At 43.2% G+C, this 19492-nt stretch overlaps 1 protein-coding gene across 3 annotated transcripts in view; it reads left to right on the top strand.

The window, feature by feature from the left end:
- The window catches only part of LOC137375970 (organic cation/carnitine transporter 2-like), a 117509-nt gene that overhangs the window by 88528 nt on the left and 9489 nt on the right, over positions 1-19492 (top strand). For 2 of the 3 annotated variants that reach the window (XM_068043782.1, XM_068043785.1), the window contains 3 exons: positions 487-701; positions 12220-12402; positions 18766-18901. In XM_068043782.1, coding sequence (XP_067899883.1) covers positions 487-701; positions 12220-12402; positions 18766-18901 — 534 coding nt within the window. Of the gene's footprint in view, positions 1-486; positions 702-12219; positions 12403-18765; positions 18906-19492 lie in introns of those variants that run through there. The other variant, XM_068043784.1, reaches the window with a different exon arrangement.

Here is a 19492-nt window from a genome sequence, read left to right as displayed (position 1 = left end):
AAATGATGTATTTGTAGCAGTGAGGGCAGGAGAAAAGGAACTCGCTTCCCCAGTCTCTCAGTAACTGGATGGACATTGACAGCCAATATGCTGTGCTACTCCTTGAACCAATGGAAGGATAAAAAAATTGGAATGGAATCATGCAAACAGGTAATGTGTACAGCATTGATTTTCCAAACAAATTCCAATTTAAATACTGCTGTTTCTCAATGGAGAGAGGGGGTGGGTAGTGGGGGGGAGGGGGGAAGGTAAATTTAGAAGGTTAATTGTCTACAGGGAATGTTCCTGTTCATCTTTTAACATTTGAAATTAATACAGAGTATGAAGAGCCGATCTGCTGCTTGTCCCCTTGTTGGCAAATGATAGGTGGAAGAGGGAGCAAAAATGAGAAAGAAAATCCGAGTCAAACCAAAATGAAAAAAAGAGGGGTGGGAGAGGAAAGTTTAAAAAATGGTTTTACAAGCACATTTTATAATTTTGTTGCAGGATGATTCTAGCAATTGGATACTTCGGCCTGTCTTTGAGCACACCCAATCTCCATGGTGATGGCTATTTGAACTGTTTCTTCTCTGGTGCCATCGAAGTTCCGGCCCATGTAGCAGCTTGGTTTTTCCTCCAGAGGTTTCCCCGCAAGATCAGCCTTTCAGGCACACTTTTACTTGGTGGAATCGTCCTTTTCTTCATCCAGCTTATACCTTCAAGTAAATTTTTGAAGTGCAGCTGAAAGAATTATAACTTGCCCTTTGTTGACTGAAGGGGCAGAAAACATTGGTGGGTAGACCCCCAAACAACAGTGGTGATGTAGAGGATGGCATTAAACAGGAAATTAGAGACGCATGCGATAAGGGTACAACTGTACTTATGGGTGACTTTAATCTACATATAGATTGGGCAAACCAAATTAGCAATAATACTGTTAGAGGAGGAATTCCTGGAGTGCGTAGGTGTTGTTTTTTTTGGACCAATACGTTGAGGAACCAACTAGAGAACAGGCCATCCTAGAATGGGTATTGTGTAATGAGAAAGGATTAGTTAACAATCTTGTTGTGCGGGGTCCCTTGGGGAAGAGTGACCATGACATGATAGAATTCTTCATTAAGATTGAGAGTGAGAGAGTTGATTCCGAGACTAGGGTCCTGAATCTAAATAAAGGAAACTATGAAGGTATGAGGCGCATGTTGGCTATGATAGATTGGGGAATGTTACTTAAAGGGTTGTCAGTGGATAGGCAATGGTTAGCATTTAAAGAGCGCTTGGATGAATCACAAGAATTGTTCATTCCTGTCTGGCACAAAAATAAAACAGGAAGGGTGGCTCAACCCTGGCTTACAAAATAAATTAGGGATATTATTAGATCCAAATGAGGAGAAATATAAAATGGCCAGAACAAGCACCAAACCTGAGGATTGGGAGCAGTTTAGAATTCAGCAAAGGAGGACCAAGGGATTGACTAAGAAGGAGAAGATTGAGTATGAGAGTAAGCTTGCAGAGAACATAAAAACTGACTGTAAAAGCTTATATAGATATGTGAGGAGAAAAAGATTAATGAAGACAAATATGGGTCCCTAACAGTCAGAAACGAGGGAATTTATAATGGGGAACAAAGAAATGGCAGACCAATTAAATACATACTTTGGTTCTGTCTTCACAAAGGAGGACACAGATTGCCTCCCAGAAATGTTGGGGAACATAGGGTCGAGTGAGAAGGAAGAATTGTATGAAATCAGTATTAGTAGGGAAATGGTGTTAGGGAAATTGATGGGATTGAAGGCCGATAAATCCCCAGGGCCTGATAATCTACATCCCAGAGCACTTAAGGAAGTGGCCCGAGAAATAGTAGATGCATTGCTGGTCATTTTTCAAAATTCTATTGACTCTGGAACAGTTCCAACGGATTGGAGGGTGGCTAATGTAACCCCACTATTTAAAAAAGGAGGTAGAGAGAAAACAGGGAATTAGTTCGCCTGACATCAGTAGTGGGGAAAATGCTACAGTCCATTATAAAAGATGTGATAGCAGAGCACTTGGAAAACAATGACAGGACAGGACAAAGTCAACATGGATTTACAAAAGGGAAATCATGCTTGACAAATCTACTAGAATTTTTTGAGCATGTAACTAGTAGAATAAATAAGGGAGAACCAATGGATGTGGTGTATTTGGACTTTCAGAAGGCTTTTGATAAGTTCCCACATAAGAGATTAGCGTGCAAAATTAAAACACATGGGATTGGGGGTAAGGTACTGATATGGAGAGAGAACTGGTTGGCTGACAGGAAACAAAGAGTAGGAATAAAGGGGTCTTTTTCCAAGTGGCAGGCAGTGACTAGTGGGGTACTTCAGGGATCAGTGCTAGGACCCCAGCTATTTACAATATACATTAATGATATGGATGAGGGAATTAAATGTGATATATCCAAGTTTGCAGACGACACAAAGCTGGGTGGGAGTGTGAGCTGTGAGGAGGATGCAGAGAAGCTCCAGTGTGATTTGGACAGATTGAGTGAGTGGTCAACTACATGGCAGATGCAGTATAATGTGGCTAATGTAGAAACATAGAAAATAGGACCAGGAGTAGGCCATTTGGCCCATTGAGCCTGCACCGCCATTCAATACGATCATGGCTGATCGTCCAAATTCAGTACCCTGTTCCCGCTTTCTCCCCAAAACTCTTGATTCCTTTATCCCTCCGAACGATATCTAACTCTTTCTTGAATATATTTAATGATTTAGCCTCAACTGCTTTCTGTGGTAGAGAATGTGAGGTTGTCCATTTTGGCGGCAAAAACAGAAAGGCAGATTATCTGAACAGCGATGGATTGGGAAAGAGGGAAGTGCAGCGAGACCTGGGTGTCCTTGTGCACCAGTCGCTGAATGTAAGCTTGCAGGTGCAGCAGGCAGTTAAGAAGGCAAATGGTATGTTAGCCTTCATAGCGAGAGGATTCGAGTACAGGAGCAAGGATATCTTGCTGCAATTATATAGGGCCTTGGAGAGACCACATCTGGAGTATTGTGTGCAGTTTTGGTCTTCTAATTTGAGGCAGGATGTATTTGTTATGGAGGGAATGCAGTGAAGGTCCACCAGACTGATTCCTGGGATGGAAGAGAGATTGGGTCGATTAGGCTTGTATTCGCTAGAGTTTAGAAAAATGAGAGGAGATCTCATAGAAACCTACAAAATTCTAACAGGACTGGACAGATGAGATGCAGGAAGGATGTTCCCAATGGCGGGGGAGTCCAGGACCAGGGGTCACAGTCTAAGGATAAGGGGTAAGCCATTTAGGACTGAGATGAGGAGAGATTTCTTCACCCAGAGAGTGGTGAACCTGTGGAATTCTCTACCACAGAAAGCAGTTGAGGCCAAATCATTAAATATATTCAAAAAAGAGTTAGATATAGTTCTTAGGGCTAATGGGAGCAGGGGATACGGGGAGAAAGCGGGAACAGGTTACTGAGTTTGGATAATCAGCCATGATCATATTGAATGGCATAGCAGGCTCGAAGGGCCGAATGGCCTACTCCTGCTCCTATTTTTCTATGTTTCTATGTTTTAAAGCAGCATTTCACTGTAAAGTATACATGTGGTATAATCCTTAAAAGATTGCAGCATTCTGGCACACTGTTCCACAACTATGAGGCCCATCACAATTTTACTGATCTTAAGCTGTGTTGTAAGGATGAGATGCTGGGAGGAAAAGTGAGGGAGGGAAAATTCGTGAGTGACTAACCCCAGGCCACTCCTGTATACCTCATACTTTACTCAACATCAGCATTAGGAGAACAACTGAATCATCTAACCACCTTTTCATCTCTAGTTATACAAAATTGTAAAAAAAAACATATTTTATCCAAGAATCTTAAAATGGAATGGCTGAAACTTACTTAAATTATGTTGCAGTCGAGTGCTACAACTGGAGCCAACACATTCTTAGAAAATGACATGCATTATGTTGTGCATAAAGTCTGCTCGTTATATACTTAATGCTGCATCGACAACCTTGCACCCCCACCCCTACCCTTCTCTTGTTGTTGTCTCACACTAGTAATTAGATGAAATATCTGTTTTCTTGGGAGAATTAAGATCCATACATAATGTCCTTTTATTTCCATTGAGTTTCAGAGTGCCAATGCATAAGTACAGGCACTGCCATGAGAGTATAATGCATCAGCTGGAATTCTGCAGGTGAGAACCCTCGCCTATCATAAATTTGCACATAGCCACTAAAATCCTGACCACCCAGCTTTGCTTCTAGGCCTCGCATGATAACTCTCACTGTAATTGGGTCCTTCTCAAGAAGCACTGCCCTTCTTCCATTCAAAATCACATCATTATCCCCTTCCTCAAAAATGACCAAAATCAAACCTCCACCCAGTTCTCAACCTCTCTTTCCTCAAAAGAATCTTTGAATTTATTCTTGACTCCCTGATCTATGTCCATCTCTCATGCAATTCTGTTTCAAAATACTTCAATCAGGTTTTCACCCTTTCACAGCTCTAAAACTGTCTTTACCAAAGTTACGACCAACGTTCATTCTGAATGTGAACCTGGTGCATTATTCTTCCTCAGCCTCCTCAACCTTTATGTAGCCGTTGACAGTATCAACACACCATTTTCCTTCAACAGTTAGGGGCAGCACAGTGGTTAGCACTGCAGCCTCACAGCTCCAGCGACCCGGGTTCAGTTCTGGGTACTGCCTGTGCCGAGTTTGCAAGTTCTCCCTGTGATCGCGTGGGTTTCTGCTGGGTGCTCCGGTTTCCTCCCACAGCCAAAGACTTGCAGGTTGATAGGTAAATTAGCCATTGTAAATTGCCCCTAGTGTATGTAGGTGGTAGGAGAATGGTGGGGATGTGGTAGAGAATATGGGGTTAATGTAGGATTAGTATAAATGGATGGTTGATGGTCAGCACAGACTCAGTGGGCCAAGGGGCCTGTTTCAGTGCTGTATGACTCTATGTATGGGAACACATATACTCCTTCAACCAGTTCAATGGGATATTAGCTAAAATGATCTGTATCCTTGAATTAAGACACAATGTAACATGTATATATATTTCTTTAGAAATATAGTTTTATCTTTGTTTATTACCAACTTCAAGTTCCATCAAGGTACCATAAAGGTAAGAGAACACTACAATATATTTTGTTCTATGGGATACCAGCAGAATACAGGGATTATCTTTGTTCCAGGAACTATGCCAGCCATGGTTGTCTTCTTCTTCTGTGAAGGATTTGTTTTAACTCCTATCAAGCTGTAAACTGTTTCCCTTTCTTACCACTGCGAGGTGACGACTCTGCTGTAACTCCCTTTTTATTTCTCAGCCTTCCGAAGAACCCTATTACATTTGTCTGAACAGATGGCTGCTGATGCTCTTGCAATCAGCACTGGTAAACGTCACATACCTTCGACAGAGCATATTCTTTCCCTTTCTGAAAGCTATTGAACTCCAGGAGTTTGCAAGGATATTTTGCCAGACCTCCACATTTTGTAAGAGCATTTTGCTAATTTCTACAAGCTACTTTCTTACACAGAACATATGTTCATATATTCCAAATTCCAAAACATTTATCAGCTATTTCAAGCTATTATGCCTTAAAACTACATGATTGCCCCAAACATAGATTTGACACGATGGGCTGAATTTTACCGAGCCTACGATGTCAGGCTCCATGGCGAGGGGGCGGTTGGGGGGCCAGAAGATGGTCGCAACAGAGGCCCGCCACAGAGCTTGACGCCGGGATGGTCCAGCCCCACTCTTCCAGGCAGCGGCAAGGCTCCATAGCGCTCCCGTCCCCCCACCCCCCACCGCTGGATGATGGGACTGGTATTTACATATTTAAATCAATGAAATGAATAAATTTAAATTAATTAACCTGCAATCTTCCGCGCCCGCCGCGATCCTCAGTGTGGTGGCGGCACTCCTGTGCTTTCAATTCCCCATCTGGGGAAAGCTGGCATGACACTGGTGTGGAAGGGGGATGAGTGAAGATTTCCAGTGCGGAGGGGGAGGACAGGTCAAATAAACGTAATGAGTATAGGGGATGGTTGGAAGGAGTAAACTTTAAACTTTGTACAGTCTTGGGAAGGGTGGGGGTGGTGTAGGGAAGGTCAGGTTTCAAAGGTAAGTGTTTGGGGGGAGGGGAAGGGCAAATATTAATGTAATTGTTATTGTGGGGGGGGGGTGCGAAAGGGGTATTAGAATTTTGTTTGATAAGTTTGGTGTGCGTATCTTTAAAAATATAAATATGCTGGAAGGGCTGGCTGCCCTTTAAAAATGGCGACAGCATCTGCAGCCCGGCAGCTGCCACCATTGCTGGCGATGGACAGCCCACCCCTTCACGTGTTTGGGGGGGAAGGGCGGGTCGCCCCGGCTATTTAAATGAGCCACCGCCAGGAGCAATGCAGTTATTATCCAACAGGAAATGTCTTCAATTGTTCCAGTCTTGTCTATATGATCACAGCCAGAGTAGCTCTCGCAATGACTTCTATTCCACCACACCTTTACTTTTGGAATCCCAAATGATTTATCGCTGATTTCTTCCTTATCAACATCAGTATGCAGATCCTTGTCGACATCATATTGAGGTATGGGGTCAGCTTCCACATGTACACGAATGACAACCAATTCTACCACTCTCAACCCTCCAGTGCCTCTGTATCATTGTTTATTTAACACCAGGAGTCTCTTATGAGTCATAATTTCCTGACGTTAAAGCACAGAAGAGCAATAGTTATAGGGGACTCTATAGTCAGGGGCACAGATAGGCGCTTCTGTGGACGTGAAAGAGACTCCAGGATGGTATGTTGCCTCCCTGGTGCCAGGGTCAAGGATGTCTCTGAACGGACAGGGGGCATTCTGAAGGGGGAGGGTGAACAGCCAGAGGTTGTGGTACACATGGATACCAACGAAATAGGCAGGAAGAGTGATGAGGTCCTGCAGGGGGAGTTTACGGAGTTAGGTAGAAAGTTAAAAGACAGGACCTCCAGGGTTGTAATCTCAGGATTACTCCCTGTGCCACATGCCAGTGAGGCTAGAAATAGGAAGATAATGCAGCTAAACACGTGGTTGAACAGCTGGTGTAGAAGGGAGGGTTTCAGATATCTGGACCATTGGGATCTCTTCAGGGACAGATGGGACCTGCACACAAAGGACGGGTTGCATCTAAACTGGAGAGGCACAAATATCCTGGCTGCGAGGTTTGCTAGCGTCACTCGGGAGGGGTTAAACTAGTTTGAGGGGGGGGGTGGGTGGGAACCAGAGCAGTAGGACAGCAAGTGAAATAAATGAGGGGGAACTAGTAAATAAGGCAGTAAGACTAAGAGGAAGAACAGGTAAGGAGATGTTGCAGAGCACAGCGGGACTGGTGGTCTGAAGTGTATTTGTTTCAATACGAGAAGAATAACAGGTAAGGCAGATGAACTTAGAGCTTGGATTAGTACTTGGAAATATGATGTTGTTGCTATTACAGAGACTTGGTTGAGGGAAGGACAGGATTGGCAGCTAAATGTTCCAGGATTTAGAAGCTTCAGGCAGGATAGAGGGGGATGTAAAAGGGGTGGGGGAGTTGCATTACTTGTTAAGGAGAATATCACAGCTGTACTGCGGGAGGACACCTCGGAGGGGTCCTGCAGTGAGGCAATATGGGTGGAGCTCAGGAATAGGAAGGGTGTCGTCACGATGTTGGGGGTTTTCTACAGGCCTCCCAACAGTCAGCGGGAGGTAGAGGAGCAGATATGTGGACAGATTTTGGAAAGATGTAAAGGTAACAGGGTTGTAGTGGTGGGTGATTTTAACTTCCCCTATATTGACTAGGACTCACTTAGTGCCAGGGGCTTGGATGGGGCAGAATTTGTAAGGAGCATTCAGGAGGGCTTCTTGAAACAATATGTAGATAGTCCAACTAGGGATGGGGCCATACTGGATCTGGTATTGTGGAATGAGCCTGGCCAGGTGGTTGAAGTTTCAGTAGGGGAGCATTTCGGGAACAGTGACCATAATTCCATAAGTTTTAGGGTACTTGTGGATAAGGATAAGAGTAGTCCTTGGGTCAAGGTGCTAAATTGGGGGAAGGCTAATTATAACAATATTAGGCAAGAACTGAAGAATTAAGACTGGGGGCGGCTGTTTGAGGGTAAATCAACATCTGACATGTGGGATTCTTTCAAACGTCAGTTGATTAGAATCCAGGACCAGCATGTTCCTGTGAGGAAGAAGGATAAATTTGGCAAGTTTCGGGAACCTTGGATCACGCGGGATATTGTGAGCCTAGTCAAAAAAGAAAAAGGAAGCATTCATAAGAGCTGGAAGACGAGGAACAGACGAATCCCCTGAGGAATATAAAGATAGTAGAAAGGAACTTAAGCAAGGAGTCAGGAAGGCTAAAAGGGGTCATGAAAAGTCATTGGCAAACAGGATTAAGGAAAATCCCAAGGCTTTTTATACGTATATAAAGAGCAAGAGGGTAATCAGGGAAAGGGTTGGCCCACTCAAGGACAGAGAAGGGAATCTATGTGTGGAGCCAGAGGAAATGGACGAGGTACTAAATGAGTACTTTGCATCAGTATTCACTAAAGAGAAGGACTTGGTGGATAATGAGCCTCAGGAAGGGAGTGTAGATAGCCTCAGTCATCTCATTATCAAAAAGGAGGAGATGTTGGGTGTCTTGCAAAGCATTAAGGTAGATAAGTCCCCAGGGCCTGATGGGATCTACCCCAGAATACTGAGGGAGGCAAGGGAAGAAATTGCTGGGGCCTTGACAGAAATCTTTGCATCCTCATTGGCGACAGGTGAGGTCCCAGAGGACTGGAGAATAGCCAATGTTGTTCCTTTGTTTAAGAAGAGTAGCAAGGATAATCCAAGAAATTATAGGCCGGTGAGTGGTAGGGAAATTATTAGAGAGGATTCTTTGGGACAGGATTTACTCCCATTTGGAAACAAACGAACTTATTAGCAAGAGGCAGCATGGTTTTGTGAAGGGGAAGTCGTGTCTCACTAATTTGATTGAGTTTTTTGAGGAAGTGACAAAGATGATTGATGAAGGAAGGGCAATGGATGTTATCTATATGGACTTCAGTAAAGCCTTTGACAAGGTCCGTCATGGCAGACTGATACAAAAGGTGAAGTCACACGGGATCAGCGATGAGCTGGCAAGATGGATACAGAACTGGCTCGGTCATAGATGACAGAGGGTAGCAGTGGATGGGTGTTTTTCTGAATGGAGGGATCTGACTAGTGGTGTTCCGCAGGTATCTGTGCTGGGACCTTTGATCTTTGTAGTATATATAAATGATTTGAAGGAAAATGTAGCTGGTCTGATTAGTAAGTTTGCGGACGACACAAAGGTTGGTGGAGTTGCGGATAGTGATGGGGATTGTCAGAGGATACAGCAGGATATAGATCGGTTGGAGACTTGGGCGGAGAAATGGCAGATGGAGTTTAATCCGGACAAATGTGAGGTAATGCATTTTGGAAGGTCTAATGCAGGTGGGAAGTATACAGTAAATGGCAGAACCCTTAGGAGTATTGACAGGCAGAGTGATCTGGGCGTACAGGTCCACAGGTCACTGTGGAAAGTGGCAACGCAGGTGGATAAGGTAGTCAAGAAGGCATACGGCATGCTTGCCTTCATCGGTCGGGGAACAGGGTATAAAAATTGGCAAGTCATGCTGCAGCTGTACAGAATTTTAGTTAAGCCACACTTAGAATATTGCGTGCAATTCTGGTTGCCACACTACCAGAAGGACGTGGAGGCTTTGGAGAGGGTACAGAGGAGGTTTACCAGGATGTTGCCTGGTCTGGAGGGCATTAGCTATGAGGAGAGGTTGGATAAACCTGGATTGTTTTCACTGGAACGACGGAGGTGGAGGGGCGACATGATAGATGTTTACAAAGTTATGAGCGGCATGGACAGAGTGGATAGTCAGAAGCTTTTTCCCCGGGTGGAAGAGTCAGTTACTAGGGGACATAGGTTTAAGGTGCGAGGGGCAAAGTTTAGAGGGGATGTGCGAGGCAAGTTCTTTACACAGAGGGTGGTGAGTGCATGGAACTTACTGCCGGGGGAGGTGGTGGAAGCAGGTACGATAGCGATGTTTAAGAGGCATCTTGACAAATACATGAATAGGAAGGGAATAGAGGGATACGGTCCCCAGAAGTGCAGAAGGTTTTGGTTTAGACAGGCATCAAGATCGACGCAGGCTTGGAGGGCCGAATGGTCTGTTTCTGTGCTGTACTGTTCTTTGTTCTTTGTTCTTTGTTAAACACTGGGAAGATCAAAACCATTAACTATCTTGCGACCACCTCCATGCTCTCACCATCAACTCCAGCATTCTCCTCAGTCATTGACTTTAGCTGAACCAGACTGTCCATACCTATTGTTTTTTATTTGACTAGTGTCATGAAGACTCCAGCTGCCACGAATGAGGCATATTAATTTAAACTGTTGCTGGAATGAAGAGATGAATTGTTTAAAGAGATCAGCAGTGGCTGGACAAATTTGCATTCTAAGCGACAGTTGCCCAGGAAAAGATAATAGAACTGCTCCCTGATCCAGTTAACCCAAATGGATTTTGATCACCAGATATCGAAGGTGGAACAAGCCAGCATTCCATTTCCCCCCCCCCCCCCCACCCCCACCGTGGGTGTCTGCTAAGATGAAAGGAATCCACAAAAACGCAGGAGAGTTTGTTAAAAAACAACTAGTCACATGACTAACTTGTTGGCCCAGGGTTTTTGAACTGTGTTCACAGGACAGTTTGAAGTCAGAGACTGCTTTGAAGACAAAAGAGAAGGAAAGTCTCTCTCCCTGGTTCTCTCTCGCTCACAAATTTCCAGATCCACTGAAGTCACTTAAACCTCAAGAGAGAAACCTCTCCATTGAAACAATTTTGAAAGTGTGCACTGGGCCCCACGAAACGGCAAGATTTAACTGCAATCAAAGGCTCTACACTGAACTCAAAGGACAGTAAATGACCTTCAGCTATTGCTTCAAACTTTTCCCCTTTATTCTTGCTCCTTTTCTGCCTCTATCTGCATGTGTGTATCGCGTATGCATGCTAGTATGCTCGCGTTGCATATTCGTAGTAGTTTTAACTGAATTAGAGTTTTAAGGTTAGTAAACTTACACCTTTCTTGTTTAAATATAAAAAAACCTGTTTGGTTGATTTCTTTGCCTTACAATTGGAGGGCAATTGTAGAGCAAAGCATACAAAGATTCACTGAGGGGGAGCTAAAAACACGGTGTTTTAAAAATTAAACCTGTAACAGTCGAACCAGGCAGAGGCTGAGAGGGAACCCCTCGATCCCTTTCTCACCTGGTTGTAACAGAAATTTGGGGGCTAACATATGGATTCGACCCACAGACAAACGAGAAATTGGAAGTGGGAAATCAAATTAATCCCAATCAAATAGAGAAACGTTGTCAATACAGGCTTTCTTGTGTTTGTGTGTGCTAGAATACTAACATGTCGGCGACTGAAGTCAGTAACTCCCCAAGCAAGGGTGAAGTAATTTGGGATAAGTTAAAAGCACTGTCTATGGAAGAGTTGAGAAAAATGGCTGAGCAGTGTGGGATCACATTTCATGCAAAGGTAGAAAGTCTGAACTCCTAAGACTAGTGGCCAGTCTTCAGTTCCGATGAAGGGTCACTGACCCGAAACGTTAACTCTGCTTCTCTTTTCACAGATGCTGCCAGACCTGCTGAGTGGTTCCAGCATTTCTTGTTTTTATTTCAGATTTCCAGCATCCGCAGTATTTTGCTTTTATCTTCTTCTAAAAATCTCATTTCATTCCGTTGGGTGTGGAGGTGTCATGAAGACCCCACCTGCCACGAATGAGGCATACTAATTTCGTCATATGAAACATTAATTTTAAACTGTTGCTGGACTGAAGAGATGAATTGTTTAAAGAGGCGCTTAACTACCACCAGCCCAGTAATTATAACATCAACATTGAGGAGCTGGTGTAATGAATGCATGCTTTCAGTGCAGAATCTCAATCATTAGGAACATATAATGGGAAATTGTGGATGCTTACTTTTCCATCTATTAATTTTAATGGATGGGAAGTGCCACTGTGAATGTCCAGAAGTACTCCCAGTTGCCGAGGGTGCATGACAGAAGCACATATTTGGAAAATCAGCCTGCGTCTCAATTGTGTGACAGGATTATACAGACATGCACTTGTGCTCCTTCCACTAAGTTTACGGTTCTGTGTGTTCTTCTAGGTCTTTCAGCACTTGCTACAGTGCTGGTGATGATTGGAAAATTTGGGGCCACATCTAGCTTCTCCATAGTTTATGTCTATACTGCTGAGCTGTTCCCAACTACAGTAAGAAACATGGGTGTCGGACTGAGCTCAATGGCCTGCCGTCTGGGTGGCATCATCTCGCCTTACATTTTTTATCTTGGTAAGATAACAGTTTAACTTCTATATGTAGGTAGAATATAAGGGGGTGTGATGAGGTATCTCATGGTCATGTAGCGCCTCTGCTTATGGTGCCCCGCTCCATTGAAATGTCATGGTGATGCAGTGTAGGAATATCTCTTCTAATATTAACCAGTAGGATATTCCTACATTCAAGGAATATTCAATGCTGGCTCAGTAGATTTTTGGACTGTAATAAAATCAAGAGGTATGGGGATCAAATGGAATGTGGAGTTGCGGTTGAAGATCTGCCATAATATTATTGATTGTTGGAGCAGGTTCAAGGGACCATATGACCTATTCCTGTACCTTTTTCTTATCCTCTTATGTTCCTGGTACTTCCTATATGCTGTAGAATGAACACGTACTAAATATGCATTAATGTATAATAACTTATATGTTGGCATTAATCAAGCATCAACTAATATCGTCCTGTGTTACGATGGAGGCGGGAGGAGTGCAATGTTTATTCTAGTCCCACTTCTCCACAAGTCACAACATATATTTTAAATTTTCCCACTTACTAATTCAGTCAATCATATACTGTATTTTTCCAGAATAGAACACGTGAACCAGGTTTCTTTAATAATGAACAACAAAGTTATCAATTTATTTTAGAACAAGTCTTAACTAGTAATGAAGTAAAGCATAAGTTTTAAAGTCCCCTTTTTACCTTAGCCCCTCACTCTCACACATTCACACAGACAAAAAAAAACACTTGGGCTGATTACTTGCTCATTTTTGAAGGAAACAGCTGATGAGATATATTGTTCCAAAACTGGCATACAGCCTAACTTCTGAGTACTAATGTTGGGAATTTGGTGCAAGTGGGAATTCGGTGCAGAGGCGGAAGTACATGCTGCTATTAATTCTTTGTGTTTTACCTCCAGTAGCTGATGAGTTTTCTTCTTTTGTCTCCAAGCTAGGAGACTGTAACTTGCTATTACCTTAATTTACTAAATTTTCTGTGGTAAGTGACTGTGGCTTGAGCAACTTTGGCTTGAAGTTGTTGTGCTGGAGTCCGAGCTGAAGATCCTGTGGGGCATCAGGGAGGAGGAGAGTTACCTGGACACTTTGTTTCAAAAGGCAGTCACACCCTGAGGTTAAGTAGAACTTTAGAGTTGGTCAATAGTCAGGGACAGGAGGATGTGACTGCAAGTCAGGCAGTTATGGGGATCCAGGATGTAGTGATGGAGGAGACTCAGCCCTTGACCTTGTGTGGATGAGAACAAGAACTGCAGGGTGGAGGAGCAAAACTGACCATAGCACCATAGTGCAGCAAACGTTTCAAGTCGGGGGAGTGAAAATGAATATGGTATTTTTTTTTTTAGAACATTACAGCGCAGTACAAGCCCTTCGGCCCTCGATGTTGCGCCGACCTGTGAAACCATCTGACCTACACTATTCCATTTTCATCCATATGTCTATCCAATGACCACTTAAATGCCCTTAAAGTTGGCGAGTCTACTACTGGTGCAGGCAGGGCATTCCACGCCCCTACTACTCTCTGAGTAAAGAAACTACCTCTAACATCTGTCCTATATCTATCACCCCTCAACTTAAAACTATGTCCCCTCGTGTTTGCCATCACCATCCAAGGAAAAAGACTCTCACTATCCACCCTATCTAACCCTCTGATTATCTTATATGTCTCTATTAAGTCACCTCTCCTCCTCCTTCTCTCCAACGAAAACAACCTCAAGTCCCTCAGCCTTTCCTCGTAAGACCTTCCCTCCATACCAGGCAACATCCTAGTAAATCTCCTCTGCACCCTTTCCAAAGCTTCCACATCCTTCCTATAATGCGGTGACCAGAACTGCATGCAATACTCCAGGTGCGGCCTCACCAGAGTTTTGTACAGCTGCAGCATGACCTCGTGGCTCCGAAACTCGATCCCCCTACTAATAAAAGCTAACACACCATATGCCTTCTTAACAGCCCTATTAACCTGGGTAGCAACTTTCAGGGATTTATGTACCTGGACACCAAGATCTCTCTGCTCATCTACACTACCAAGAATCTTCCCATTAGCCCAGTACTCTGCATTCCTGTTACTCCTTCCAAAGTGAATCACCTCACACTTTTCCGCATTAAACTCCATTTGCCATCTCAGCCCAGCTCTGCAGCCTATCTATGTCCCTCTGTACCCGACAACATCCTTCAGCACTATCCACAACTCCACCGACCTTCATGTCATCCGCAAATTTACTAACCCACCCTTCTACACCCTCTTCCAGGTCATTTATAAAAATGACAAACAGCAGTGGCCCCAAAACAGATCCTTGCGGTACACCACTAGTAGCTAAACTCCAGGATGAACATTTGCCATCAACCAGTACAGTCAAGGGGATAGCTACTGTTTTTTGCACCCATGACTGGAGTTCTGAAGGTTGTGTTGCCTGCCCAATGTCAGCGTTAAAGACATCGCCTCGCTGGAGATGAACTCAGAGTAGGAGGGGATGGATCCAGTTGTCATGGTCCACCGAGGAACCAATGACATCGGTAGAACTAAGAATGATGTTCTGCTGAGAAAGTTTAAAGAGTTAGGGTCCAAATTAAAGTGCAAATCTCAAAGGTAGTAGTCTCTGGATTGTTAAACGAGCCATGCATCATTAGGCATAAGGTCAACCAGATTAGAGAATTAAATGCATGACTTAAAAGTGTTGTAAGAAGGAGTTTCATTTTATGGGGCAGTGGCACCAGTACTGATGAAAGAGGGGGCTGTTCCATTGGGATGGGATCCACTTAAACTGGGCTGGCAGCAATGTCCTGACAAATTTTATACCTAAGACTGTGGATAGGGTTTTAAACTAAAAGGGAGAGGGAATGGTCAGATGAAGGGAGATTTCGAAATCTAAAGAAAAAAGTCAAGGCAGTGTAATGATTTGGGTGAAGACAAACAGTGTAACAGGAAGGGACAGATAATTTAACGATGAGTTTAATAGTGCATCAGTGAATAAGGTCCATGCAAAGAATAGTAGCAAAAACTAAAATTAAAGGTTTTTTTTATCTGAATGCACAAAGTTTTCATAATATGATAGTTGAACTAGCAGCAAAAATTGAGGTGACTGGTTTTAATCTAATTGCCATTACAGAGACATGGTTACAAGGTGATCAAGGTTGGGAAATAAATATTCCAGGGTACATAACATTTCGAAAAGACAAACAGAATGGAAAAGGAGGAAGGGTAGCCCTGATAAGGATGAAATAAGGATAGTATTGAGAAAGGTTATTGGCTCTGAAGATCAGGAACTTGAATCAGTGTGGGAGGAGATTAGAATAATAAGTGTCCAAAAATGCTGTTGTGAGTAGTTTCTTGGCCCTCTAACAGCAGCTATACTGATGGACAGAGCATTAATCAAGAAATAATTCAAGCCTGTAACAAAGGCAATGTAATAATCATGGGGACTTTCATCTTCATAGATTGGACAAATCAAATTGGCAAAGGTGTTCTGGAAGATGAGTATGTAGAATGCGTTCATGAGAATTTCCTGGAACATATGCGATGGAACCAATTAGGGATAAATATATTTTAGATCTAGTATTGTGCAATGATGCAGGTTTAATTAGTAATCTCACAGTAAAAGATCCGCTGGGAAAAAGTGATAATAATACAATAGAATTCCGTATAACGTTTGAAAGCGGCATTCTCCAGTCCCAAACAGGAACCCCAAGCATAAATATAGCCAATTACATTGGTATGAGAGGAGAGCTGGCTAAGGTTGATTGAGTAAGTGGACTAAAAGGTATGGCAGTAAATAAAGAGTGGGAAACATTTAAAGAAACAATTCAAAATGTTCAACAAAAATACATTCCATTAAAAAACAAAAACTCATATTTGCAAAAGTAATTATAAGTTGCAGTTTCCTGCCTTAGAGACAAAAGAAAAATACTCACCAGTTACTGGAGGTAAAACAAAATAAAAATCATCACCTTCTTCACCAAATTCCCATTTGCACCAAATTCAATTTAGCACCTTGTTAACAAAGCACTCTTTCCTGACCACTCTATGACTTGCTGAGCATGGTATCATATGAACTGCACATTCAGAGAGTGGAACACTTTGCAATTGCAGTATATGTCAGCATTTAGACACAGTGTCCGCAAAGCCAGGTGTGTGCAGTTGATGGCATTCTGCACCCCAGGGGCTGGTAAATTTCACCTTATGGTGTCTGTAGCTAAGGAACTGAGTTTGTGGTAGGGATCAAAGACAATGGGTTTAATCTTCCCAATATTTAGTTGGAGGAAATTTCTGCTCATCCAGGACTGGATGTTGTACAAGCAATGTGACAGAACAAAGACAGTGCAGGGGTTGAGAGAGATACTTGCGAGGTAGAGCTGGGTGGTATCAGCGTGCATGTGGAACACATTAGCGTTTTTGAATGATACTCACTTTATGACAAGCATGAAATCAAGAACAAGGAAATGGCTGGATTTATCCTGTTGTACAGGATATTCTTTTTAAAACACACGCAATATCTGAAACCATAGCACATCATGTTGGTGTCCTAATGCACTGCAACACAGAATGGCAGATCACGGGTTTGATCTTGTAATAAAGAGATGGGATGTATCCCAGGCTGTTATGTGAGGCAAGGGAGGAGATTGCAGGGGCCCTGACACAAATTTTCAAATCCTCTCTGGCCACAGGAGAGGTATCAGAGGATTGGAGGACAGCGAATGTGGTACCATTATTTAAGAAGGGTAGCAGGGATAAACCAGGTAATTACAGGCCGGTGAAGCTAACATCAGTGGTTGGGAAACTATTGGAAAAAATTCTGAAGGACAGGATTTATCTCCATTTGGAGAGGCAGGGATTAATCAGGGATGGTCAGCATGACGTTGTCAGGGGGAGATCGTGTCTGACTAACTTGATTGAATTTTTTGAGGCGCTGACGAAATGTGTAGATGAGGGTAAAGCAGTTGATGTAGTCTATATGGACTTCAGTAAGGCTTTTGATAAGATCCCGCATGGGATCCAGGGCAATTTGGCAAATTGGATCCAAAATTGGCTTAGTGGCAGGAGGCAGAGGGTGATGGCCGAGGGTTGTTTTTGCGAGTGGAAGCCTGTGACCAATGGTGTACCAATGGGACCCTTGTTGCTTGTAGTGTACATTAATGATTTAGACGTGAATATATGAGGTATAATCAGTAAGTTCGCAGATGACACGAAAATTGGTGATGTCGTAAATAGTGAGGAGGAAAGCCTTAGATTACAGGACGATATAGATAGGCTGATAAGATGGGCAGAGCTGTGGCAAATGGAATTTAATCCTGGGAAATGTGAGGTGATGCATTTTGGGAGGACCAACACGGCAATTGATCACTGAAGGCAGCAGCACAGGTAGATAAGGTGGTTAGGAAAGCAAATGGGACACTTGCCTTTATTAGCCGAGGCAGAGAATATAAGAGCAGAGAGGTTATGATGGAGCTATATAAAATGCTAATTAGGCCACAGCTGGAGTATTGTGTACAGTTCTGGGCACCACGCTATAGGAAGGATGTGATTGCAGTGGAGAGGGTGCAGAGGAGATTCACCAGGATGTTGCTTGGCTGGAGCATTTCAGCAATGAAGAGAGATTGAAAAGGCTAGGATTATTTACCTTAGAGCAGCGAAGGCTGAGGGGCGATATGATTGAGGTATACAAAATTATGAGGGGCATTGATAGGTTAGATAGGAAGAAACTTTTTCCCTTAGTGGAGGGGTCAATAACCAAGGGGCATAGATTTAAGGTTAGGTGCAGGAGGTTTAGAATGGATTTGAGGAAAAAACTTTTCACCCAGATGGTGGTTGGAATCTGGAATGCACTGCCTGAAGAGGTGGTAGAGGTAGGAACCCTCACAACATTTAAGAAGTATTTCGATGAGCACCTGAAACGCCACAGCATACAAGGCTATGGGCTGGAAAATGGGATTAGAATAGTTAGGTGCTTGATGGCCAGCACAGAAACGATGGGCCGAAGGGCCTGTTTCTGTGCTGTATAACTCTATGACTTTATGACTCTACTCTTGCAATAAATTCCAAATCTATCCATGTTGCTTTCCCAGAAATTTCAAGGAAAAAACAAAGTAATTCCAGACCAATTCTCCTGTTGGTGATTGCGGCCAATTTACTAATCTCTTTATAGGAAAATGGGGGCTGGCAAAGTGTCAAAGACAGGCAGGAGAAAACTAACCTCAAAAATAGAAATGAAAAAGTCCTCATACTACTTGAATATACGTACATAGTTAATACATTTAAGGAGGTCTATAGATCACGAGACCTGTGCTACATGTGCTGTCTTATGTGGATGTGCTGGCCTTCACCTGATAGATAATATATTTGTCTATCTCTATATTTTCACAGGCATTCATCATGAGTTTCTGCCTTTTATTCTGATTGGGGGTTTGACCTTGTTGTCAACAATTCTGATCTTGTTTCTGCCTGAAACACTCAATGTTCCTATTCCAGACACCATTGACCAAATGCAGAAAATGAAGGGGTAAGTGTGTATAGTCTTTATGATGGTCTTTTTTTCTCAATTTTCTGCTCTGTACAGCAACTTCTATTCACAGCTAGTGGCGCACACATGCAGGCTTTACCCCCATGGAGCCACCACAATATTAAACACGGAGGCTCATTTGCATGACCAAGGCGAACTTCCCCCCCTCACCCTGATGACATGGGGAGGCGGTAGCATAATGGTAACATCACTGGACTAGTATTCCAGAGCCCAGGCGAATGCTCTGGGGACTTGGGTTTGAATCCCACCACGGCAGATGGTGAAATTTAAATTCAATTAATATAACTGGAATTAAAATCTAGTCTAATGGTGACCATGAAATCATTGTTGATTGTTGTAAAAACTCATCTGGTTCACTAATGTCCTTTAGGATAGGAAATCTGTTGTCCTTACCTGGTCGGGCCTACATGTGACTGCAGACCCACAGCAATGTGGTTGACTCTTAAACAAAAATGTCCTCTGAAATGGCCTAGCAAGACATTCAGTTCAAGGACAATTAGGGGTGGGCAATAAATGCTGGCCTAGCCAGCGACACCCACATCCCACAATACGAATAAACAAAAATCCAGC

Source organism: Heterodontus francisci, chromosome 12 (assembly GCF_036365525.1).
Source record: "Heterodontus francisci isolate sHetFra1 chromosome 12, sHetFra1.hap1, whole genome shotgun sequence".
Taxonomy (NCBI): Eukaryota; Metazoa; Chordata; class Chondrichthyes; order Heterodontiformes; family Heterodontidae; genus Heterodontus; species Heterodontus francisci.
Note: the sequence above shows the minus strand (reverse complement) of the source record. Positions and strands in the feature narration are given on the sequence as shown.